General features: G+C 42.1%; 5 protein-coding genes across 7 annotated transcripts; 3 read left to right on the top strand and 2 right to left on the bottom strand.

Annotated features, from left to right (window-relative positions):
- Positions 1 to 502: 502 nt before the first annotated feature.
- On the top strand, positions 503 to 3,563 carry LOC115755503. The gene is made up of 2 exons (XM_030694932.2): positions 503 to 802; positions 3,021 to 3,563. Exons 1-2 carry the CDS (start codon positions 573 to 575, stop codon positions 3,229 to 3,231), a joined length of 441 nt encoding a protein of 146 aa, XP_030550792.1. The 5' UTR covers positions 503 to 572; the 3' UTR covers positions 3,232 to 3,563.
- Positions 3,564 to 3,820: 257 nt separating this feature from the next.
- Positions 3,821 to 12,377, bottom strand: LOC115755499 (CLP protease regulatory subunit CLPX3, mitochondrial). Its single transcript, XM_030694925.2, has 15 exons — positions 10,971 to 12,377; positions 10,002 to 10,060; positions 9,520 to 9,617; positions 9,311 to 9,390; positions 9,132 to 9,182; positions 8,546 to 8,620; positions 8,389 to 8,466; positions 7,398 to 7,454; positions 6,681 to 6,751; positions 6,496 to 6,595; positions 6,249 to 6,353; positions 5,048 to 5,110; positions 4,735 to 4,857; positions 4,492 to 4,650; positions 3,821 to 4,117 (listed from the first exon to the last, which is right to left on the bottom strand). Exons 1-15 carry the CDS (start codon positions 11,931 to 11,933, stop codon positions 4,043 to 4,045), a joined length of 2,157 nt encoding a protein of 718 aa, XP_030550785.1. The 5' UTR covers positions 11,934 to 12,377; the 3' UTR covers positions 3,821 to 4,042.
- A 2,981-nt stretch (positions 12,378 to 15,358) lies between these two features.
- LOC115755500 (pentatricopeptide repeat-containing protein At1g33350-like) lies at positions 15,359 to 18,724 on the top strand. 2 transcript variants are annotated; one of them, XM_030694926.2, is made up of 4 exons: positions 15,359 to 17,007; positions 17,256 to 17,466; positions 17,604 to 17,839; positions 17,927 to 18,724. In XM_030694926.2, exons 1-2 carry the CDS (start codon positions 15,428 to 15,430, stop codon positions 17,371 to 17,373), a joined length of 1,698 nt encoding a protein of 565 aa, XP_030550786.1. In that variant the 5' UTR covers positions 15,359 to 15,427; the 3' UTR covers positions 17,374 to 17,466; positions 17,604 to 17,839; positions 17,927 to 18,724. The 2 variants fall into 2 exon arrangements, with proteins under 2 accessions (XP_030550786.1, XP_030550787.1); XM_030694927.2 differs by lacking the exons at positions 17,604 to 17,839; positions 17,927 to 18,724 and having other exon boundaries at positions 17,208 to 17,391.
- LOC115755502 (22.0 kDa class IV heat shock protein) lies at positions 18,573 to 19,436 on the bottom strand. The gene has a single exon (XM_030694931.2). The coding sequence runs from the start codon at positions 19,355 to 19,357 to the stop codon at positions 18,746 to 18,748; it is 612 nt and encodes a 203-aa protein (XP_030550791.1). The 5' UTR covers positions 19,358 to 19,436; the 3' UTR covers positions 18,573 to 18,745.
- Positions 19,437 to 21,336: 1,900 nt separating this feature from the next.
- LOC115755517 (pheophytinase, chloroplastic) lies at positions 21,337 to 23,717 on the top strand. Of its 2 annotated transcripts, XR_004017125.2 has the most exons (7): positions 21,337 to 21,875; positions 22,159 to 22,270; positions 22,353 to 22,446; positions 22,586 to 22,763; positions 22,850 to 22,919; positions 23,007 to 23,401; positions 23,433 to 23,717. XR_004017125.2 is itself a non-coding variant. In XM_030694955.2 (6 exons), exons 1-6 carry the CDS (start codon positions 21,487 to 21,489, stop codon positions 23,316 to 23,318), a joined length of 1,155 nt encoding a protein of 384 aa, XP_030550815.1. In that variant the 5' UTR covers positions 21,337 to 21,486; the 3' UTR covers positions 23,319 to 23,717. The 2 variants fall into 2 exon arrangements, 1 of the variants encoding a protein (XP_030550815.1); XM_030694955.2 differs by having other exon boundaries at positions 23,007 to 23,717.
- The last annotated feature ends 393 nt before the right edge of the window (positions 23,718 to 24,110 follow it).

The following is a 24,110-nucleotide window of genomic DNA, read 5'->3' as shown; positions in this document are numbered from 1 at the left end:
CCAATCGTTCACTAAGTCCCGAACGTTAACCAAGTATAATATGCTGGGAATCAAAAAGGGAAATCTCTTGCGATTGCCTTGTTGCCACCTTCCTTGAAAAGAAAAAAAGAAAACGATAATGACACAAATAGTTCTGAATTTTGACTTAACGTGTTTTGATAATAAAAAAAAAAAAGACTAATGTAGTCTCTGGACTTTAGCTTATTGAGTAAGATAGTCATTAAATTTTTTATTTGTTCAATATGATCTTTAAACTTTTAGTACATATTTAATGTAGTTATGATTATATGAAAATGTTTGATATGATCTTTCCATTGATTTCAAGATCGGGAATTGAATATTTTCATATAGTTCAGGAATTAAATTTGCACAAATATCAAAAGTTTATGATCATATTTGATAAATTAAAAGTTTAATAATCATATTTTATATTAGGCTAAAGTCAAACGTCGCCATTACGCATCGAATGAAAGTTAAGGCCCTTAAGGGTATTTGTGTCCTTGTCCAAAAACCGAATAAAGAAAGAAGCAAATGGGCATGATTCTCTCCGAGGAATAAGAGCTCCTCCCTTAATGGCGTCGTGCTACTTCCCCTCGAAATTCCGCCCTCTTTTACTGCTTGCTCTTCCGGCTCTGCTCCTCTCCTGCTTGCTTCTCTCAGTGCCCAGATCGAAGAAGGTGGCCATGTCCAAATCGGGAGCAGAAGAAGAAGCAAGATTGGTGACGGAGATTCATGGTGTTAAGATAGAGAAGAGCCCTCCTCAGTCCAAACTCGATGAGCTTGGCGTCGCCAATTGGCCCAAGTACGGTTTCTTTTCTTGTTTTCTGAGCTTTCGTTGATCTCTAAGTGTTAAATGCTGAGGTTTTATCTGCGGGGAGATTTTTGGGCAACTTGTTGGTTTCATGTCATGGGTTCCTGCTCGGCGTTAATCGTCCTCTTGTTCTTGATTTCATTTTGTTCCGGTTTTCAGCCAATCCGGAGAAATTTAGTTCAGTAGTTAATATGCAGTGACGTTGCGATGAAGAAGCTGGTATGAAGTTTTGCCCTGTTTCTTTCGTCTCCTTTGCTCATGGTTTTATGGAGAAAGCTTCGTTTTTTTGTGCCTGCAACCCGAATCTTGCTGGAACTCTGTGATTCAAAATGGTGGTGGCAAAAGCAAGAAGCATGAGCTATTATACTCTACATCTCTATGTGAAAGAAGCATTTACGCTATGCTGTGATCTTAGCCCATCAAAGATGAAGGACTCAAATTTTAAGGTTTTCAAACATTTTTTAAGGATGAACATGTCATATCACAACATTATGAGTAAGACAGAGTTTTTCTTTCTCATCTTTGGATAAACCATCGAGTACATGAGCAACATTGTGAATAACCCATCTTCCCTTTGTTATACTTCTTAGTCCTGAGATTGTGGTAGCTCTCAATCAAACAAAAAGCTTGCCCTGCTGAATGCAGAACCAATGGACTATTGCCTGTGGCTTGTGTTTCATATAATTCTTGTCCCCGTAAGTGTTCAGCTCTAGTGATAAAATATATGAAGAACGTCGCACTACAGAACAAGATACCTCCGTTTTGCCAGCCTCAGTCTAGTTCAATATTTTCTACTCAAACATAATGCTCTGGTAAATTTTGTAAATAAAAAATGGAAGAACTAGAAGTTTTAGCTAAATTAGTTCAGAATCATATCTTGACGATCATGATGATGACTCCTCATACATCCAGGAAGATTTCCTTCGTCTTTTCTAAGACTTCTAGTTCTAGGAGGAGTCGCAGAGCTAAATCCATTGTAATTGCTATATACAGGATCTGCCCTATCTAGTTATTGCAAGGACTTTTGCTACTAATTTGAAGAGTGGGACATTGGCCATTAATCTTTTGTACAAATGCCCCTCCTCAAAGATTCCAGTTTCTTAAGACTAGGCTAGCGAGTTAGGCAAACCTAGGTTTGAGTTCTCCCTCAGGTACGTTAGTGTTAGTAAATCATGGCTTAACCTGATCAGTGCTTGTGCTTAGTCCACTATATCAGCACACATTCATTATCAAAACTCAATGTACAGCATCTTATGCTTCATATTTGGAATTTGTTGTGTTCATTTTGGGAGACCAACTGAACTTTTCATGTATTTGTCTTGATCTCCGTGCATGTGGACCAGCAATATCATATCACCTATTTCGGTGATTGGACATGTTCTCACACTTAGTTACGGTTTGTGTCTGATCCTTTGCCTATGAAAAGTTAGCTTCAGTCAATTTAATAAGATATCAAACTTAAACTAGAAGTGCGACTGCGTAGTGCAATATGAGAAACAATTATATTCGGACATGCTTGACTTAAAATAGTGAAGAAGAAACTTCTGGTCATCATGTCTTACCTATAGATGAAATTAATGCTTGAGTCTGAAGTGATCTGCATTCTTCTTGAGTACGCTGTTCTCCCCATTTTTTTTCCCTCTTTTGCCAGCTCGAGAAGTGGCTGGAAAGCTCAATTTCTTGTCCTTGTTTTTAAGTTATTTTGAAGAAGAAAATAGTGTTCTCGAAAACTAAAGAATCTTAGAATTTTTTTTTCTTGTTCTTCAATTAATTGCTTTATACCTCAGTGACAATGAAAACTAAAGTGGTTTTTCGAAGCTGGACATTTCCAAAGCAAGCTTCCTTTAGTGAACCAGCGAGACCAGAATTCGAATTTCTGTCCACTTGCGGTGTTCATCCAGTTAATTTGGTCTACTTTCTTGCGCAAGATCTGCCGATGCTGGGTTGATTATTAGAGGGGCGGCACATTCGCAAGACATGAAAATTCTTGTGCTGTTGTTATTTGACATATGAAAGAAGTGTCGGCAGTATAAAACTGTGAATCAAATTTCATTTCGTTGGTTTGTATTGTTACGATGGCTTATGAATAGAAGTCTTGTATAATGCCGAAGATGAAGAGTATTAGAGGGCAGAGAGTTTTAATATTCTCACTAAACACATTGATGCTTGATAATATCGGTAGCTTACTATGATGCTACAATACAACCAGGTGGGGATGCGGTCCAAGTAAGTTCCCATGGACCTTCGAATCCACAGAGACAATGTACTTGCTGGAAGGGAAAGTGATAGTGTATATTGACGGGCATGATGGTTCTTTCGAAATCGGAGGCGGGGATCTGGTTGTATTCCCTAAAGGTATGAAGATTGTTTGGGATGTCGTCGAAGCTGTGAACAAGCACTACAGCTTGGAAAAGAACTGAGGAATTTGGAACTCTGTTTGTAACTTCATGTGTCTGCTAATCTGATATCTGCTTACTAGGCGGCACTAGATTTCAATTGCTGTCAACTGGAGGAGGAACATATCGCTACCAGAGATTTATAGCATCATCTCGTATTTAAACTGTGGGCAGGTCTTCGCTTCTTTCTAAACAGTGTTCTTCCTGAGCTTACAGGAAAAAAAAAATTGCACTCCTGTTAACTGTGTTGTTTCTTAGGCGAGGTTGCTTAGATGATGCTTTGCCACATTAAGAGATGATCTTGTCAAATTCTGGTTCGTTATTGCATTCAAGATAAGATTGTGTGCCAGGTTCTACGACAATTCGGTTATGAACATTAATCGCCACACAAAGCCAGAGCTAATTTAGCCATCGAGGTCCGTGTATAGTTACACCCTGTCCTGTCGGGCTAGCATCAAATTTTTTGTTTTGGGCATAGGTTGACCATAAATGGTAAACTTTTACATGCGTCGTGTCAAACAAATGAAGTGTTGGGCCCTGGTGAGAGATCAGAGGACAATCCTTACGGAACTACGAAGCAGAAATACAGTGCTCGAGCAAGAACCCAGCCAGATTCTTCCACCAGTTAATCCCCCTTTAATTGCGATTAAAGTTTTATACAAGGAGCTGCTCAATTAACGGCGCTCAAAGATTTGCTTCTCTTCACTAAATTCCTATTTCCTATTGAAATTGAACTGAGCTATATGTTGTCTACAGTGTCATAATTACACCCAATTATCAATTCCCGAAACAGCAATGCATTTTACAGCCACATTATTTATCGGCGGTAATAACCTCACAAGCTCACGGCCCTTGATGATACATCTGATTCGCCATCCTGCATTTCGCCTTCGGCTGCATCTGCATTTGCCTGCAACAAGCATACGGGAATGAGAAATGATTTGGGCACATCATAAACGTCATAGGCAAGAAACAAATCCAGTAAAAAGTCGACTGGACGAAAGAATCAGATTCGATAAAATCAAGCAGCTTAAAGTAAAATTGTCAAGCACTCTCAAGTTAAGACAATGCTCTTACGCTAAAATTTAGCCAAAAAATTGCAACTACCTGTGGGTTTTTCCCATAGGATACCATGTATATGATGCATTAGAAGTCGATGCAGGGAAGGTACAGCACACACGCACCAGTTCACCGAGATAACAAAAGGAAATTAATGTAGTAGCAATTTCAATCAAATGTCGCAGGTAATTACAGGGCAGACCACATAAATCTGCAGAACCATACCGCTGAGTTTTGAAATTTTGCTTCAGCAAGGTAACGCTCCAATGCACCGTCTCCCCGAAGAATCTTTCCGCCACATCCTGGGGCTTCAATGGAACCTACAGATTCCTCATCTATGACAACTGCATCTACTCTCTCATTTCCCATCTTAATGTCCGGGATCTGAAACACATGAAAGGCCAATGGCTAAGAAACAGCATAACTAGTACAGGTGCCCGTGATTGCCATGTTAACTCATTGTTATACCTCATACATTGCTTCTGTCAAAATGCTTTCAAGGATGGCCCTTAGACCTCTGGCGCCGGTATTTTTCACCATTGCTTTCTTAGCAATCAATCTCAGTGCCTTTTCTGTAAAATGCAGCTTGACCTGAAATTGGGTAAGAATATGAGAGGAGAAATGACACATTTAAATTACTCATATCGCTATAACTACTAGATTTATCTCCAAGTTTTCCTGTTTTTGTTTTATAAGAATGTCCATTGTGTGCGCACACATGCCAGTGTACTTGGCTGAGGAGAAGGGGGTTCAAATAAAGGTGAATGAGAGGAAGACTCACATTATTCATGCTGAACAATTTCTTGTACTGCTTGCCAAGAGCATTTCTTGGTTCTGTGAGGACCTGTAGACCAAACCATTTTGAAGATGAAGCAACATGACTAGTAGTTTATGTCGTTACATTTCCAAAGCTGAACTAGATCACTGAAATACTTCACATAAAGAGCAGACTCCAATTGGGATGCAAATATCATGGTCAATTAAATACTCAAATCTGCAGAAAGTGCCATAATCTTTCAGCTCAAGTGGTTTTCTAAAGTTGATATAAAAAAAAAAGAAAAACGAAATTGGTTAGCTTCCAAATGTGCACCATAGTAAAGTAGTCCTGTGAATGGTTTTGCCTAGAGAGGCCAGTTCAATCTCCCAACATCAGTACAATTTGAAATGAAACAAGTTATTTAGAGAATAGTATATGAAGTCCGTATATTAGTTTCTTCAATCCATGGCAAACTGAAAAGTGTAAAATTACTTACTTCGTAATCACACGATTTTCTGAACTTGCTTAAAGTCACCAATCATTTAGATGTTACTCTGGTACAATATAATCATTAGCAGGCAACTTCATTTGTTTGACAGAACTATTTTTCCTCCCACTCTCCATCTCAGTTGGTAGTTTTCTTGTACTTTTCACCTTCAAATATCTTATAACGAAATTGACAAGCTGATTTAACCTGATGCAACCCATTCATCAAATGGGACGGCTTTGACCAATTTTCTACAAGCTGATTTTCCCATTGGCATACATCATTCATCCAGCGTCGCTCCCGGCAAAGACGCTTTAGTTACACAAAACTATGGAAACAAACAACACAATTCATTAACAGAAGCATTTGAATCTATGTCATATTAATGGGGTGATGCCGTTTAAAACTAAGGTATGGCAAGGTTTTCATCCCATTATACAGATTCTACCTAATCGTACTTCAATATAGCTTGCTAGGCAGATTTTACCCTATTACAAGTTTGCACTACAATATAATAACATAATTAACATTCCAATTACTCAAGCTTGTTCTGAAGTATTGTCGATGAGGGCTATCATTTCGTTTGAAATCAGTGAACAGGTTAGCACAAAGGACTTTGAATAGTAATAATCAAAGAAGACATCAAACCAAATCCACAAATTGAGAAACTAGCACTATGGTCCAGATTATGAAAGTTGAGAATGGTCAAACACATTTCGCAAGTATCAAATAGATTACCTGAACAAGTTGATCTTCTGTCAGAGCTGATAAACTGACTAAGATTGGAAAGCGTCCAATAAACTCTGGGATGAGGCCATATGCAATGAGGTCAGCACTTTCCACCTGAAAAAAACAACAGAAAAATCCCAAGAGACTATTACGATTGGGGGAAACAGGAAGATCGTGAAAATTAATTCAAGAGATAGAGTGGAGAGCGGCAATCCATTTTCCGAAAAGAAGAAAATGAAACAGTGCTTTGCCATACTGATTCAAGTAAAGATGATGTCACTGCAGCATTCGTTACACCACCAGCTCTCATGTTAGCACGAACAGGTGCTCCGAAACCGATGGAAGAATCTTGCTGCCTGGAAAAGCATTACGTAGTTAAATACTGCCATCAACATGGAGAGTGATTTAATTCACCAAAGGAATGATGTCAGAAGTTATTACCTTTCTGAAATGGTTTTTTCTAAATCAACAAATGCACCACCACAGATGAAAAGGATATCTTTTGTGTCGATCTGAACATAATTTTTCATAACAATTAGAGAAAACACTAAAAACGTAATAAAAACATAAAACCACTCAAATCTTAGAGTTCTCTGATGCAGAATAAGATCAATAGAGGACCAAAGCAGGTAAAGGGACTGCATTTCAGTCGCTCTTTATAAAAATCATGAAATCTGGCAAAATGAAACAAGCATAGAGAAAATGATACAGGAGATAATAAAGCATGCAACCACTCAAATCCCAAAGTCTCTGATGCAGAATAAGATCAAGAGAAGACAAAAGCAGGAAAAATGACTGATAAAATGAGATAAGCCTAAAAAAAAGAGGTAAAGAGACAATATTCTATTGAAACAAAGCTAAGAAAATAAGCAAGTCTTTCAGTTAGTTTGCAAATGAGTTGGCTGTCACATGATGCCCGCTTTTCAAATCTGCACTCTGAGCTTTGTGTTCATTTTGCAAAAGAAAACTTGATATGAAGACATTTCCCGCGAAGTCAAGTTCAACCACAGAAAACACAGCAGCCTTCATAAATAGTGAACCTTATCAAGGGTCACGAAAGTATAAACGGTGACTGCAAGACATGAAAAGCCTGAAAGCGCAACCAGGAGATGAAGCAAAAATAGATCACAACAGAAGGGCATATTCACAGCAGAATACCTGTATGTTATCACCTCGGGGATGCTTCCTCGCACCCTTCTCAGGAACATTTACTATCTGGAGAACAAAAACAGTTGTTAAAAACAGGAAGAGGTGGACAAGCTCCGTTTTGCCTCTGAAGCAACTTGAATAGCTTAGGCATACAAAAATGGCAGCTTGAATCTTGAACAAGTGCCTAATATGATGAAATTTAAGTCTCAGGCTACGATGGGTATGCAGATCCATCAACAGTTTAAATTTTATGGTAACACCCCATCAAGTAGAGTAGGAATGTCATTAGTTTCTATAAGGATTCTAATGGTTTGAGAACTCATATTCCACAAAATATACAATTAACCAGGTATTCAGAGTTCTCATATGTGTTCCGTTCAAAAAAGAAAAAGAGTTTTCATTTGTGTTCCTCATATTTTGCAACAAAAACACATCTTTGGTGCTAATATTTTTAGCACACTCAAATACTTACCAGGGCCCCTTTGGGATGGTTGTATGTAGCTTTTGCCTGTTACCTTTTCGATTTAACTGAGGGTTTTCACTTTTATTTCAACTACTACTACATTTTGGGGGTTATGATCGTCAAGATTCTTTATTTATTTTTATTTTTTTTGGCATTTCCCAAAATGATTCGAGTGTAAACCAAAGTATGCTTCAGTAAAGCAAAAACACCAGCCAGAAGATGGGAGAAAGGGCTTCTGCGTCCAGCTTTAACAAAGTTTATTTACGGCAATCAGTAAGTTGGATGGATACCCAAAAGCCCGAAGGATATTTGAGGAATCAACACTTACAGCAATCTTTTTCAGGATTACTTTCACCACATATCCATCCATATAGACAATAGGCGATTATTTCAAAAGCTTTAAAGGGTTAAATTCATTGTCAAAAAAATGAAATGCAATTCGCAGACCTTGTTTAATGGGATTCAAGGATGTTCCTTGGCAATGTACTACAGGATACAAACCACTACTATTCTACAAGAAAGCATCATGTGACTTACTGTTCCTTCCAGCATCTTAAGCAAAGCCTGTTGAACCCCCTCACCAGAAACATCTCTGCTGATATTTAAACTTTCAGCCTGCAATCAGACTTCACAGTAAAGACGGATGGCTTGCAAAGTAGAACTAAATGGAATAGTCATGAAATATGCCAGAAACCTTCTTTGTTATCTTGTCAACTTCATCGATGTACACCATTCCTTGCTGAGCTGCTTGTACATTGAACTCGGCTACCTAGAGGAATATTCAAAAACATCATAAATGACAACTTCATTCATAATTTCACTGGAGGAAACTGACAGATGCAAGACCATTATAAGTACAGATTTAACAGGAAAAACTGCTTGTTATGGAAGCTCTGACACAACAACTTCTATATCAGATAATGACAACTTCATCTTCCAATGGCCCAAACAAATATAGAACGAAACTTGCTGTTGCAAATATCCGCTGCTAAATAATCACAAATCCCTAGACCAGAATTACCATCTGCGCATTCATTAGATCCTTTTAAGCAATTCAAACTATTATATTGAAGCCAGTCATATCCAAGTTGGTTATTTCCATAAAACAGAAGAAAACGTGACATAAACTGACATCACATTAAGTAAGCAGCTATGCCAACATTGAGACAGTGAACAGTGATGCCACCAGATTGGTAGAACCGAAGAATTGAAAGAAATGAAGTGCAATAAGCCACAGCAACTTAACTACTAATCTTGAAGGGATAGATACATGCACTCACCGTTAGCAGCTTATACAGTATTGACTCCACATCTTCTCCAACATAACCGGCCTGCAAAAGTAATCCCATTTTGTGTCAAGTCAAAAATATAGAGTCTAGACCTAGAGCAGCACAGAAAAGCAAGACCAATCTCAATATCAGTAGCTAATATTGTTACACGAAGAATGTCCCAACTTTACCTGTGTGAGAGTTGTTGCATCAGCAATGACAAAAGGCACATTCACAAAACGAGCAAGTGTTTTTGCCAATAATGTCTTCCCTATTCAGGAGTACGCAAGTCAGAGGCGCACAGTGGAAGAGGTAATGACAAACAACATAAATGGACACAGAGCAAGCACTCATCGCATGCCCAGACCAGAGGCGCACTATTTAACAGAAGCTATCATACCCGAGCCTGTGGGGCCCATCAGAAGGACATTGCTTTTCTCTAACTCCACGTTTTCATCATCATCTAATGCTTCTGGAACTCCTGACTCTGCTCCTGACCTAGTAATAAAATCACTAGATCAATTTCAAATCACTGTGAAAAAGGCAGTATGACAGAAACTGTAGCCAGAAATACAGCTCTCAACAGTTTAGACATGTGATTTTCACTATGCTTATTGTCTGTAGATTTGGTCAAGCCAGCACCAACAAAAATTCACCCAACAAACCAGATGGCATACGTAGTGATGTCACAGCAATCAAGGGTTATATATTGCAGGATCAGCATTTCTTAAAAGGCTATTGATGTGCCAACCCATAAACCCAGCCTAACAGAAGTAATTGAGACTCAAATTTTGCTATGAAATTGCTCGAAGGAAATAGATGCCACCAGAACTAGAAAGGACTTAAAAAGTGTCTGAAGGAGAGAGGCCAAGAATAGCTAACCCTCTTTCGGAGGCATGGTATATTCTTTTGTAGTGGTTATAAACAGCCACAGAGAGTACCTGCAGCATAGGTACAGACCATCTGCATTAGCTTCTAACAGAATACAAGGTTCACTATGTGAGTCCACAGAGTTATTAGTGAGAAGACCTTAAACCATATCTTTTACCGGCAATAACGCTTCATCTCAAAGACAAAGCATTCAAAAACACGCGTGTAAACTGAGTTACTCTTTTCATTGCTCCAGTTGATGATTTGCTTATTGAAAACTAACAGAGGAAAAACATTTTCAATCCATCCATGCAGAAACCCCAAGGGGAAATCAGTTCTATAAGACATCCTATTAGTACAGACCAAAGCCAGCTACATAGTTCGCTCAATGACTAATTTTGATTAGCTTAACCAATACAACCATGACCATAATAATGTCATCAGTGAAGAATACTAACTCACATCAAGCTGCCAAGTAACAGCTGCTAATCTTTTCGGAGAACTAGGAGGAAATGACATATACACTATATCAGTAATCGACATGAAGAATCCATCTGAGGTGTTCAATAGAACATCCATATAGCACTAGAGAGAGGGAGGAAGAGTGATCGAGATACCTAGTTCTACTTGCAATTTGAAGGGCTATCCCTCTGGTGGCTAGGGTCACTTAAGATATGCAGCGAATCTAAAACAGATGGAAGAGAATTAAATAAGAGAACCAGAATATGATGTCCCACCGGATCAAAGACGTCAGATATTTGCCTGAAACTAAAATGCCGCCCAAATGCATATCATGGATAGCTAATCAAACAAGTTGTGCCGCAGTGGTGCATACATCATCAAAGGTCCCTAAACTCTAAACTAAATCAACCGGCAACTCATAAATGGCATTACCAGACACTGAAATCATGATAACATGTAAGAATAATAAGACATAACATTATAATGCTTGAACTTCGGCATCAACAGAACATTTCTCACCTTTTTAGCTCTTTCTTGGCCAATAACAAACTTGTCGAGGCCCTTGCAAATTTCCTTTGGCGTGGGCAAATCCTTGCCCAAATTCGCCCCGCCCCATCCGTTCTTCTCCCCACCATTTCCACCAGCAGCACTTCCTTTGCCACCGCCAGAGCCACCTCCACCGGGGCCAGCAGCCCGGATCACATTGACCCCGGGCGCAAACGGTGGCCCAGGCGGAGTATGCACGGCCAACCCATTCCCAGCAGGTGGGCCAGGAGCAGGCGGCCAATTCTCTGGCGGATCCCCACTGTAGGACCTGAGAGTCTCCCAGAAGGAGAACCGCAGCTTACTATTCACAAATTCATTGTACCCAACACCACTCCTATTGTCCTCATCAGAGCTAGCACCAGCGCTATTACCAGTATTCGGGGCACCGCCATTCTTGTTCCTCTTTTCGACGCCATTATTGGTCTTGTTCGTGGTCACCACCCTCCCAATCTCGACAAAGCTGCCCTGGAGAGGGGCAATCCGGTAGGGGTGGAAGTAGTAAGCAGTCTTACAATTGGGGCACAAATTGACGGCCTGATAACCACCGGACGCGGCTTTCCCAATGTCGCCGCCGTTGTTGCTATTGTTCTGGGCGAAATTCTGATCGAGATTAGGCGAGAAGTGACGATTGGAGAAGAGGAGATCCATACTCTTGGAGCATCGAGGGCAATTGGCCTCGGCCCGGATCTTGCGGTGGCGGAGGTCGTCGGAGCCGCCGTGGTCCCACTTGTAGCGCTCCTGGACGCCGATGAGGGACTCGCGGCGGCGGTGGGAGGCGAGGTTGAGGTAGTTCAGGTGGGTGGAGATGGCGGAGACCTGCATGTAACGGTGGTGTTGCTGCGAGGAGGAAGAGGACGAAGACGAGGAGGGACGGTTCAAGCATTTGGAACCCACCAACCCTTTGAGCTTCCTCCACCTCCAAATCGTCGGAGACATAATAAGATTGCAGAGAGCCTTTCTGGGTCGCTGTTACCAGAGAGAGAGAGAGGGAGAGAGAGGATTGGGATCTGGAGAGTGCTTTTGGGTAACATACAAAGTGGGAAGTTATACAGAATAGATAAAGTAAAGTAATCGATTTTATATAGAGTCCATGGACTGTGGATGAAGCAAGCGACGAGGAAGCGTAGGAGAGAATTGCAATTGCATGGACAAAGAAATGTTTTTTAAGAAAGATAGAGAGAGAGAGAGAGAGAGAGACGATGAAACTGAACTGGAGAAACGGAACTCGCTCTGTGCTCGAAGTTATGGTTTTCGGAGAAGAGAAACGAACGACAGGACCGAGAAAAAATGAAACCGACCGAACAAAAGAACACTACACACACGTCTCTCGATGCATCGCAATTGCTCTCTCTCTCTCCTCTTCGCCACTTCACCCAATCCACAACTTCCCCTACAAAAAATGGCGTCCTCAATGCTTTGTCGTGTGCGTGCGTGCGTTTCTGTTCTCCAGGTTTTCCTCGGGTTTGACCGCATCGCTTGTTCATCTGCCCAGCCTTCTCACCACCGCTCTCGTTGCACCTACTTGTCCGCTCGATCCCGATCGGCTTCTACCGTCGACTTCAACCCCAAGACAAGGAAACAGTTTCTTGCATCCACGTGATTAGGTCTCGACCACTAGATTTTGAGACGTGAGAAACCTACGTAAAACACATGCTAAAAGGCTTAACTTTGTATCGATTACGATGAAGTGTGTTTCGCTCTTTTCGAATCGTTTGAACGAACTCTTGTGATACGATCTTTTTATTTCAATCAACTCCATAAAGATTTTCTATTTTATCTTGACTTTAATTTAGAATTCCAATCGTGATTTTCCAGTTGATAGGTATCGAAACCCGTGACATTACATGATTAAACAGTCAATTATACATCTTTTTCCTTCGACAAATGTTCTACAACGAGATAAATTTCATGTCGTTGTGTGTTTGAAGTTGCTAAAGATATCATTGGTCACATACTGCTAAGCGCCATTTGACAAAGCAAACTTTGAATAGCAATGGTTTAGTTTAGTGATCAAACAATTGATTTGGTACAGAAATGAGGTGCACGAAACGTTGAACTCTCATTTGTTATCCATCCAACTCACATCTTACACAATCCGATGAATATGGAGGCATAAACTTTGATCGCTAATGATGTCCTGTGACGTAATAGAAACCCCCTTTCAAGTTAAATCTCGATCTGGCTAGTAGATTAGGTAGGACCGCCAACCGGCACCGAAATTGATAAGGATATAAACAAGTCAAACTGTTCGTGAGCTACTCAAGATCGGCCGCACATCACTCAAACTCGGCGCGATTCTTTCCGAATTCTAATCGAGTTTGAAGAGCTTAAGTAGTTAATCAAACCAACTTAGGAATACGTGGCTCAAGTAGCTCATAAGGGCGAGTGGATGAGACAAAACACCACAACGGAATTCTCACTTATTCTTCTTCAGCCCTTCAATTTTCACAAACAGAAGATTTCGCAATCACATATACGCACACAAACATATCGATTTGAAAATAGGTTCCAACTGTCGGACCGTTGACAACTTCGATGTCAAAAAACTGAAGTTAATAAGCAATTGATGCCATTAACTATGCATCGACCGGGTCCACTAAGTTGAGCTAATGTTGATAACAAAGTGCTAAGACCAACCGTGTAGTGATAAGGCAGAGTCGGCTACTCAAAGAAGTCAAGACCGGCTGTGAGTATTGACTAAGCAATTAGGCACGTTGGCCGTGAGCAAGGGATGGAGTAGATGCTATTTCTGACCGGCACACGTGACTTAAGATTACCGTGAATACGACCGACGATAAAACACCATTGTTAATCGCGATAAGCCAAATTAAAATTAAGCCGACCAAGTGAGAACCATTTTCGCCTTCGATAGTTGAGTTGAGATGTGTATCAAGTTGAAAGTATCGACATCGACACATGAAGTGTAATTCAAATCAAATTGAAGGGAGGAAACAACTATTGTAGTAAATCACTTGGAGTTATAAGAGTTCAGGAAGGTGTCGACTGACAGTTGTAGTCAAGCAATTGAGTTAGTCAGTTATAAATATCGTCGGACATCTCGGATGGGAATCCTCGTAGCATCAGAGGAAGAGACGTTCAGTCGATGCCCATTACATCTGCGGAATAAGATTTGCCTCTGTCAATGCGCTTTACTCTCTTGACTCTTGCGACCAGATGGAAGCAAGCCGTCGAAGAACGAGGGAGCTGGTTTTATTCATAGTCATTTCCCCAGCACATTATTTTCGGATGTTTATGTTTAGAGGTCAATCAAAAACAAGAAATTGTTTTTTTTATTATAAAAATATGTGTTGTCATGTCACTAGACACTAGCAGATTCATTTTTATCATTTTTGGAACTCGATCACTAAGGGCGCGTATAATAACACTTCTGGAAATCAATTTTTGTTTCGGATGGTTACGCAATATTACATTTCTATTTCTGAAGCAAATTTCTACTTCTGCTAATTCTAGAAGTTAAAAAAAAGTTACTTCTTTTTCAGAAGTATAAATATCTCAACATCAATATCTTTCTCGATTCAGCCTCTTTTCATTTTCAGCTCCTCTCTTTCTCTCCCAACCACGCCTCCACCGTTGCCGCCCATTGCAAACTATTGCCGCCCGTTGCCGCGACCACCATCACCCGCCACCTCACCCCTTGCCGATCGCCGCCGCCAACCACTACCCACCGCTGGCGGCTACCGCAACCATTGCCGGCCACCACCATGCCCTCTCACCGCCAATTGCCCCCTATCACCACCGCTACCCACCATTATCGGATAATTTTTTGTTCCAAAAGCGGAAATTTTATCTTGCTATTAAACGCTTTTTCTTATTACAAATCAATTTACGAAGCAGAAGTTGATTTTTGAAGCAGAAATGTTACCATGCGTGCCCTAAATTCCTATTTCTTTATCATTGCCCAACTTTCAATTTTCCAAGTACAAGGACCGTTATTTGCGATTTTAAAATCATCAAATAGTAGAAGTGGGATAATTTTTATCGACGGGTGGACGATTCGATTGAAGTTGTGCGAGTATATTTCCAAAATCGAGCTCGAGTTTCATCCAAGTACACACAAAAGAAATTATCCACTTATTGAATCGAGCTCTAGCCTAATGGAAATTCATTTGAGTCTGGTTCGAGCTCGACAGATCAAGTCGATCCGGCTCTGAGTCGGGTATGGATTGGGCAAGGTACGGTCGAGTTTAAATGATAAATTATGGCCAACTCGACTCGTTCAGCCCTTACTCACCGGTTCTTTCTTTTTTTTTTTTTTTTTTTTTTTTTTTTGGTCATAGTACTCACCGGTTCTTTCAGTTTGTCCGGTTTTGGGGGAAAAAGCAAAGACGGGGTTTCAGCAACCCGGCTTGAAAATTGCGCTGTATGCACTATGCATTGCGAGTTGCGAGGACTGGCTTGCAGAGAGAAAAATGCTCTCTGCGACGAACCTAAACGAACATGTCTTGACGGTCCTCGGTCGATCCACCCACATCAACCACCTCAAGCAGCTCCAAGCCTTTCTCATCACCCTCGGCCATTCCCGCACTCAGTTCTTGGTTTTCAAGCTCATCCGCTTCTGCACCCTCGATCTCGCCAACCTCGACTACGCTCGCCGCATCTTCGACCACCTCCGCTCTCCGAACATCTACCTCTGGACCGCCATGGTCACCGCGTATGCCGCTCGCCCGGACCACGCCCCGGAGGCGTTCGCCTTGTACCGCGGCATGGTCCGCCGCGGACTCCCTCGACCCAACCACTTCATATATCCCCACGTCTTGAAATCGTGCCCCGAGCTCTCGGAGTCTCTTGGCACGAAGCTGGTACATACCCAGGTCTTGAAATCCGGGTTTGGGGGATACCCAGTTGTGCAAACAGCTCTTGTGGACGCGTACGCGAGGTCTAGTTGTGACCTTGGCACTGCGCGACAGTTGTTTGATGAGATGTCTCAGAAAAGCGTTGTTTCGTGGACGGCTATGATCTCTGGTTATACGAGAATTGGGCAGATTGAAAATGCCTTGTTACTATTTGATAATATGCCGGAGAGAGATGTTCCGTCTTGGAATGCTCTTATTGCTGGCTGCACACAAAATGGTCTCTTCTCTGAGGCAATGTCCATCTTAAGGAGAATGATAAACTTCTCCGTAGAGACACAATATAAAGAGAATAGGCCTAATCAGGTAACAATCGTGTGTGCACTCTCTGCATGTGGCCACACTGGCATGCTTCAACTTGGTAAAGGTATCCATGGCTATGTATATAGAATTGGTTTAGGTCTCGATTCATTTGTCTCAAATTCTCTTGTCGACATGTATGGCAAATGTGGGAGCTTAAAGGAGGCCAGACGAATATTTGAAACAACTACTAAGAGGAGCTTGACATCGTGGAATTCCATGATTAATTGTCTTGCCCTCCATGGCCAAACTGAGAACGCAGTTTGGGTATATGAGGAGATGATGCAGTCTGGAGATGACGTAATCCCAGATGAGGTAACTTTCATTGGCTTGTTGAATGCTTGTACTCATGGAGGGTTGGTTGAAAGAGGACGTGCTTATTTCAACATGATGACCAGGAATTATGGCATTGAACCTAGGATCGAGCACTATGGATGCTTAATTGATCTTCTTGGCCGAGCTGGTAGGTTCGATGAAGCTTTACAAGTTGTCAGGGAAATGAAGATGCAACCCGATGAGGTTGTGTGGGGTTCTTTGCTTAATGGATGCAAAATACATGGACGCACAGATTTGGCAGAATTCGCATTGGAAAAGCTTATTGAATTAGACCCAAGTAATGGTGGTTATGGTGCAATGTTGGCGAATTTATATGTAGAGCTTGGGAAGTGGGATGAGGTCCGCCGGGTAAGAAAGATGCTAAAGGAACAGGATGCATATAAGACTCCTGGTTGCAGTTGGGTTGAGGTCAACAGCCAGCTCCATCAGTTTTATTCTGTTGACTTATCACATCCACAGACGGTGGATATACACAATGTCCTGGAGAGTCTGTTTTCTGTGGGGTATATAAGCATAAGTCGAATTCTTTTTATCTGACACCTAGTCTCAAGCTATTAACATTTGTTGTTAAGACCTAATATCAGCTTCCGGTTTTGCATATCTATCTGTTCGACCTTTTGGGTTCTCTAGGCAGTCTTGCCTGTATGTCTTTGCTAATTCCATTCAATGCACTGCATGTCTAACTTGATTGATTTGAATGCAGTGATGAGCCCAGATGCTAATCTCCTGTATCTGTTGTTTTTAACTAAAGGAGCAAGTACAAGATCCGAGGAACGGTGAAAAGTAGCTGTCTTGAGATTGAACACAGTTTCAACTGGATTGTGTTCCTGTCGCTTTTGAGTGACACAGCTCTGGATAAGCAGATGTAGCTAGGGGTTGAGAGCTAGTTAAACCTCATTCACTGATTGGTTCTGGGAGGAAAGGAGTGGCAATAGCAAACTATGGTTTATTATGATGCTCAGGTATGTTCTTTCAGTGGAGACGTTGCATGTGTTGCTTAAACTTGTAAGCCAAGAAATAGTTATGTTAGCCACCAGAAGAAACTATGGCTTTCATGATTGCCACGTATTTGTTAATTTCCACCATGGTCAATTTGCAGTGGAAAATCTCAAGTCATCAAAGGAGGACGTATCAGGAAAATGGCTTTCTTGGCTATAATTGGACCCCGAATGTTATAGGTTGACCCAGCTTCAGCTCAATAACTTAAAGTTTCAAAATCTCATCGAGAAATTTCTCGTGCTGCTCTTGTGAACTTGGTTGTTCAGCAACCCCCATTTCACCTTGCTTAGCGGCAACGCAAGAAATCTTCTTACAATTTTTTCTACGGCGGTTAAGGTAAGCGTACATGAACAAGGTTGTTTGGCATAACTTGACATGTTCTGATTTTGCGTCCTAGTCATTGTCTGTTTCCAGCACCCGCAGGCAATTGTTATAGCAGAAGCTTCATAGTTGTAAATTAGCCTCGAGGATGTTGACAAGGAGGCTATCATGAGGAAACAAGTACCTTTGGATATCCAGTTGCGCGACTCTGAATAATGAAGCATTTCATTTCGAAGAGTGGCTTGGCTGGCTAATTTAAGGAGGCTCTATGTTGAAGACAGCTATGGAAATGTATGCTTGAGAAGAAAAGTTCGTGTAAGACAGACAGGTTCTACAGAGATGTGTAGAATGGTCGCCCCTAAGCATCGACAGGACATGGAGCATGTTTGTTGTGGCACCTTTTCAACTCAAGATGCGCGAAGTTACTCAAAAACATTTCTTCTTGGTGCAGAACAGAAAAGCATCTTCTTCCTCTACTTTAGCCTACTGTAACCCAGGTCTGGATCACTCCTTTTTCACTTGTGGATTGGATTTGAATTGGTGAAGAAATTTTGGTTGTGCGCGATATGCCATGGAAAGGTAACGAAATCCATAGCACCATCCTACTTGATCTATTCTCCCGGTAGTCTTCTCGCGTGCATAGACCCGTTATGTCGATCCAAATCAATCGCGTATCAAGGAAGAGTAAGTACGAATGATTGGACTCTAGAAAACCTTCAAGTTAAAACCACAATCCGACAATTTTGCGAGCACCACACATTATCATATGCTTCAGAAAACTTTTGATATGGAGAATAAGAGTACAGACATCACAACTCTTTATTACAGCACCATGCACACGGGCGCTCGTGGAAGCTCAGCAAGCGAGATTTGATTTAACACGTACACAACTGTTCACAACAAAAAAACTTGTTCGTTCTCTCACAGTTCTTGCTTGGCGTCACTCTTGATCTTGGGTGGCTCTGCCCCTGCTTCTCCCTCGATGCCGACCACCCTCGGACCCTTGATCTTCTCGGGGACCAACTTGGCCATCGTCACTGTCAGCACGCCGTCCTCTAGCTTCGCCCTCACAGAGTCCAAGTCGACGTTCTCCGGCAGCCTGAACTGCCTCCAGAACCTGCCATACGACCTCTCCACCCGGTGCCAGTGATCCCCTTCCTTTTCTTTCTCCTCTCTCTTCCTCTCGCCGCTCACTCGGAGCACCCGGTTCTCCTCCACCTCGATCTTGATCTCCTCCCTCTTCAGCCCAGGCACGTCCATCCTTATCACGTGCCCCTCCGGTGTCTCCTTCCAGTCCACCCTCGCCGGCGCCGGAGCCTCGGCAGCTTCCCTCAGGAGCCGGTCTGCCCCGAACGGGACCTGCTCCAGGACCCGGAATGGGTCGGCCCAGAAGGGATCGCTTAGGAGGCTGCCTATGAGACTGCCCGGCCGGGCGGTCCCTTCCATGAAGGGCAAGAGCGAGCCTTTCGAGCTCGACACGATGGCGAAGAGCAGAGACAGTACCAGAAGCAACTTTGGCGTGCGGTTCGCCATTTCTAGGCTTGTTCAGGGTTCAGTTTCAGTCGAGCGAGTGCGTGATCTCTTTCGGGTTTGGCTTCAGATGCGCTTTACTTAGCGAAGGGAACTGAGCGGGATGTGTTTAAATAGATGATGATGGCGAAGACGTGGCGAGATCAAGATGCTGGTGAGGGGTTGTTCTACTTCTTGAAGGTTCACTTAGGCGCTAGATGGGTGACGAATGTTCGGGAGAGAGAGAATAAACAGTTGCGATTAGCCATCGTGGATTAAGACATCGATGAAAGATGTCTAGCTTTTCAATCGAACGTTGTGTACGAATTACGGAAAATTTGTTAAACAATAAAATAAAACTATTTCATTTGTGCCGCCTCAGTCTTAAATATTTAATGTAATCAATTCAGTATTAAATATCTTGACAATTTATCAATATAATCTAGCTATCAATTTTGAGCGGAGATAGGCGATGTGGACGTCTGTCATCCTAAGTGGTGCCACCGATATCGACGTGGATAATTTTTTCAATTTTTTTATAAAAAAAATTCAATTTTGTTCTTAAATTATTTATTTATTCTTTTCTTTTCTTTTTATTGAGGCTGGCAAGGGCTCGGGAGAGGGCGATCTATACCTCCCTAGCCAACATTTGTGGTCGGTCTCTAGCGAAAAACGAAAGAAAAAAGAGAAAAATAAAAAAATATGAAGAAAGGGATAAAAAAAGATATCAAGATAAAATTTTAAAAAATTTGTTCATGTCAACGTGGTAGTGCCATATAGGACGGTCGGAGGTAATTGAACCACAGCATTTTTCGATCAAAATCGGGTGGAACGAATATATTGTTTAAATTTTCAAAAAATTTATGACTTGAGATTAAATTAATATAAACGCAATAGATTTAGAAATTTTTTTTCTGTAATTATATGAATTACCTCCTTAGAAATCAAATCTAATCCGTCACAATTTCCGATAAATATTTCATATTTTCAGATCAGTTTAACTCGAAAGGATGGAGCTGAGGGCGTTGGATGCAGCAGGTGGCTTCCAGTTGCTTCCTCGCCTTCCACTTTAGCCTTTTCCTCCGGAGACTTTCGAGAATATTATGATAACGCAAACAGTAAAACATGACAGAAAGGGGCAAGAGTGATGCGTCCTCGAGTGACGCGAATGAGGCCCGTGGTCATATGGGCCCAGATGATTACATTCAGTCTTCCTCCCCCGAACAAGACATGGGCCGATCCTTTAGGGCCCATGGGCTTGACCCAGGTCGGGACCGGGCACGAGCCCAATCATGTTGGGTTGTGCCGTTCTTGGATCGACTCGGCCCATTGGCCAGTGATACTACTGCCTTTCCCTCGCCTCTACGGGTCGGAGACCCTCATCGGTGTCTCAACGTAGACGATCCTTCCTCGTGCAGCCATCAGGTGAGGGTGAGCAAACCCTCACCAATTGTCATGGCACGGTCTGACATTTTCCAATTCCACGAAAAAGGCACGGCAATGAGCTCTGTAATTTGGAGAGAAATATGAGGGATGTGACAGGAACGATCCAAGGCTAGGAATTTTCTAGACGAAAGAAATATGATGTGGAAGGCATCCGAAGGCGGGATTGGTCGACCATTTGCGTAAAAGTTAATCGGATGTTGATGCTGCTCTTATGCCAATGGGCGTGCCAAGTCAATGTCGGTTGTTTTATTGAGTCGAGACAAATGTCCAAATCAACACAATGAAATATCTAAATTGATTGAAGACATATAACGAGTGATCGTAATGAAATATTATACTATACAAGTCACGTGAACGATCCTTAGAAAGAAAGAGGCTGGCATGACGGAAGGAACCACAAAGCCAGATGATCGAGGGTAATCGGCCCGGACTGTGAGACCAGTGGAGGCATGGCCGGAGCGGTGGATTTCCCGTAGCGTTTTTTGACGAGAAAAAAAAAACCCAAAAACAAAACCATACTGAAAAAAAAAAAAAAAGTTAAAAATTCTACGCGCCATCCGTCCACTCATTCCGGGAAAAGATCTTGGAACGTTCGGTTCCACAGAAGTTGGTCTTTGTTCAGCGTGCTCATGGCAGGAGGAAGAAGAAGAAGAAGAAGAACAATCGTCGTCGTCCTCGTCGTCTAATCCAATCCAACCTTCGCTGCAATGGGCACTGCGGTGACGTCGCCTCTCTGGTCGCTAGGCCCTTCGTCGCCCGCGCTCACGTCGTCGCGGAAGCCACGCAACCTCAACACCTCCTCCTCCTCCTCCTTCGCTCCTCGAGACCCTGCGGGAAGAAGTGGCAGAAGACCGAGGCTCGTCGCCGTCCGTTGCGGCGACTCCGCGACCATAGCCCCTTCGGCTGCGAGTCCGAGCGACGGCGGTGTGCTGGAGGCGAGCGTGATAAAGGGCAAGTGCCGAAAGTGGCAATGGCAGGGTCAGTACTCCATCAACTACTTCGTCTCCGATTCGGATCCCTCGGCTTCGCCTCCCGGTTCGAAGCCTCCCCTGCTTCTCGTCCACGGCTTCGGCGCCTCCATTCCTCACTGGCGCAGGTCTTTCTACAATTCCCAATCCCGAGTTACATTCAATAATTTTTATCTGTACTTTAGGATGAGGGCGATTGCAATTCCAAGTCGCGACTGATGGGTGAGCTCGTGTGCGTTTGGGTCTATGAAATTCCAATTTCGGGTTCTGGCGATTTCATTGTTATTCAGTAACCATTTTGTTACATTGAAGCATGGACGTTTCACAATCTTAGGCAGCAAGAGTTCATTGTATGAGGAAGCAATCTAATTGACATTTTTCACGTATTCTCCAAATTTAAGTATCTTCCAGGAATATTAGCATTCTGGCCCGAAATTACACTGTCTATGCCATTGATCTTCTTGGATTTGGTGCTTCAGACAAGCCAGCCGGTTTTAGATATACAATGGAAACATGGGCTCAGGTACGAACGATGATTGTCTTGGCTTCAAATTCGGATGTGCTTCCTGTCCGCCTCATTCACGCCCATGGCTTGTTTCCGACAGCTGATACTGGATTTCTTGGAAGATGTCGTTGGAAGGCCAACTGTTCTGGTGGGAAATTCTGTTGGAAGTCTTGCTTGTGTAATTGCTGCCTCAGGTATGATTTATTGTTTAGCAGTGTGGAATCGGCCTTCTTTTGTTTGCAGAATCCACTGAACTTCATTAATGGGAAGGGATTATTGAAGCGGTAATCTGTTCAAGATTCTTGAAGCTTATGTGGCTTGTTTGTCTGTCAGAATCTAGAAAAAACCTGGTCCGAGGGCTCGTCCTGCTGAACTGTGCTGGTGGCATGAACAACAAGGCCATTGTAGACGATTGGAGGATAAAACTGCTCTCACCGCTGCTTTGGTTCATTGACTTTTTATTGAAGCAACGAGGAATTGCTTCTGCAATTTTTGGGCGTGTCAAGGAGAAGTAAGATATCTTTTAGACTGCAGAAATCTGTCTCTTCCAAACCTCCATGTAATGCAAACATACTCCATTTCTTTCGCCCTATTCAGGGATAACCTGAGGAATGTTCTACTGTCTGTATATGGAAATAAGGAAGCTGTGGACGACGAATTGGTTCAGGTAAATGGAAGTTCCTTATTGATCAAGTCATCTTTTACTGTCTGGAGATATTTTGTTCAAGATGCTTCTCTTCACACTGGACTGCAGATAATCAAGGAACCAGCAGACGATGATGGGGCTCTGGATGCTTTTGTCTCCATTGTGACGGGACCACCTGGACCAAATCCCGTGCAACTGATGCCGAACATCTCGTTGCCTGTTCTCGTTCTGTGGGGCGACCAAGACCCCTTTACTCCGATCGACGGGCCTGTTGGTAAATACTTCTCTGCTTTGCCTTCTAAACTTTCTAATCTTAGCCTCGTTCTTTTGGAAGGGGTAGGACACTGTCCTCATGATGACAGACCCGATTTAGTTCACGACAAATTACTTCCGTGGTTGGATTCCCTTACTGCCTCATGAGTGGTAGCTTCAATGGCAATCTCCCTCCTCTTTGCAGCAGATGGTTGCATTTTTTTTTGCACAAAATCACTTCTGTTTATTTTGGATACTTTTCTTCTATTTGGAAATTTGCACAGAAAGAGCAATCGCTTTAGCTCCTTTGTGTCCTCTATCTATCTTCCATGGCGACTTGTCCTGAAGGAAGGAGAATCATCCTATCTTTCTGGAAAAGAATATAGGTTTTCACTCTCTCTTAAACCTGGTGAGATTTGTAGATCATGACTAGTCAACCAATGTCACACTATTAATTTTCCGGTTGATTGTTGGAAATGTAAAGCGTGTTTCCTTGTATATATATTATCAAGTTTACATTTTCACTACAATTTTGGCAGAATGAATGGAAAATTTATAGCTTGTGAAGATCTCTCTCCCTCTTTCACAGATGGCAATAGTATCTACCACCCAAGATTTTATCTCGTTCGTCTTTTATAAGCTTTACTCTTAATCCTAAAAGAGTGGTTGCTTCCTTATTATGCATGAATGTGATAGCATGTCAATTTGCATTGATGTGGGATCTTGGTTTTCTTGACTCTGCGATGATAGTACAACCCTAAGAATTTTGCGATAGATGCAATGTTAGTTTTCTTTTTTCACATGCTACTTTGTGCTAAACATGATTACTTGAAGAACAAACTCTCTCATGTCAGAGAATCTATTCTGCAATTCTTTTAGTGAAGTTGTGCTAAATCAATTGACTGGAAGAGCTGTTGTGGATTGCCTTATGGATAGGTTAAAGGATTCAGCTATTCACTC

Source organism: Rhodamnia argentea, chromosome 2 (genome assembly GCF_020921035.1).
Source record: "Rhodamnia argentea isolate NSW1041297 chromosome 2, ASM2092103v1, whole genome shotgun sequence".
Lineage (NCBI taxonomy): Eukaryota > Viridiplantae > Streptophyta > Magnoliopsida > Myrtales > Myrtaceae > Rhodamnia > Rhodamnia argentea.
This window is presented reverse-complemented; position numbering and strand designations above follow the sequence as displayed.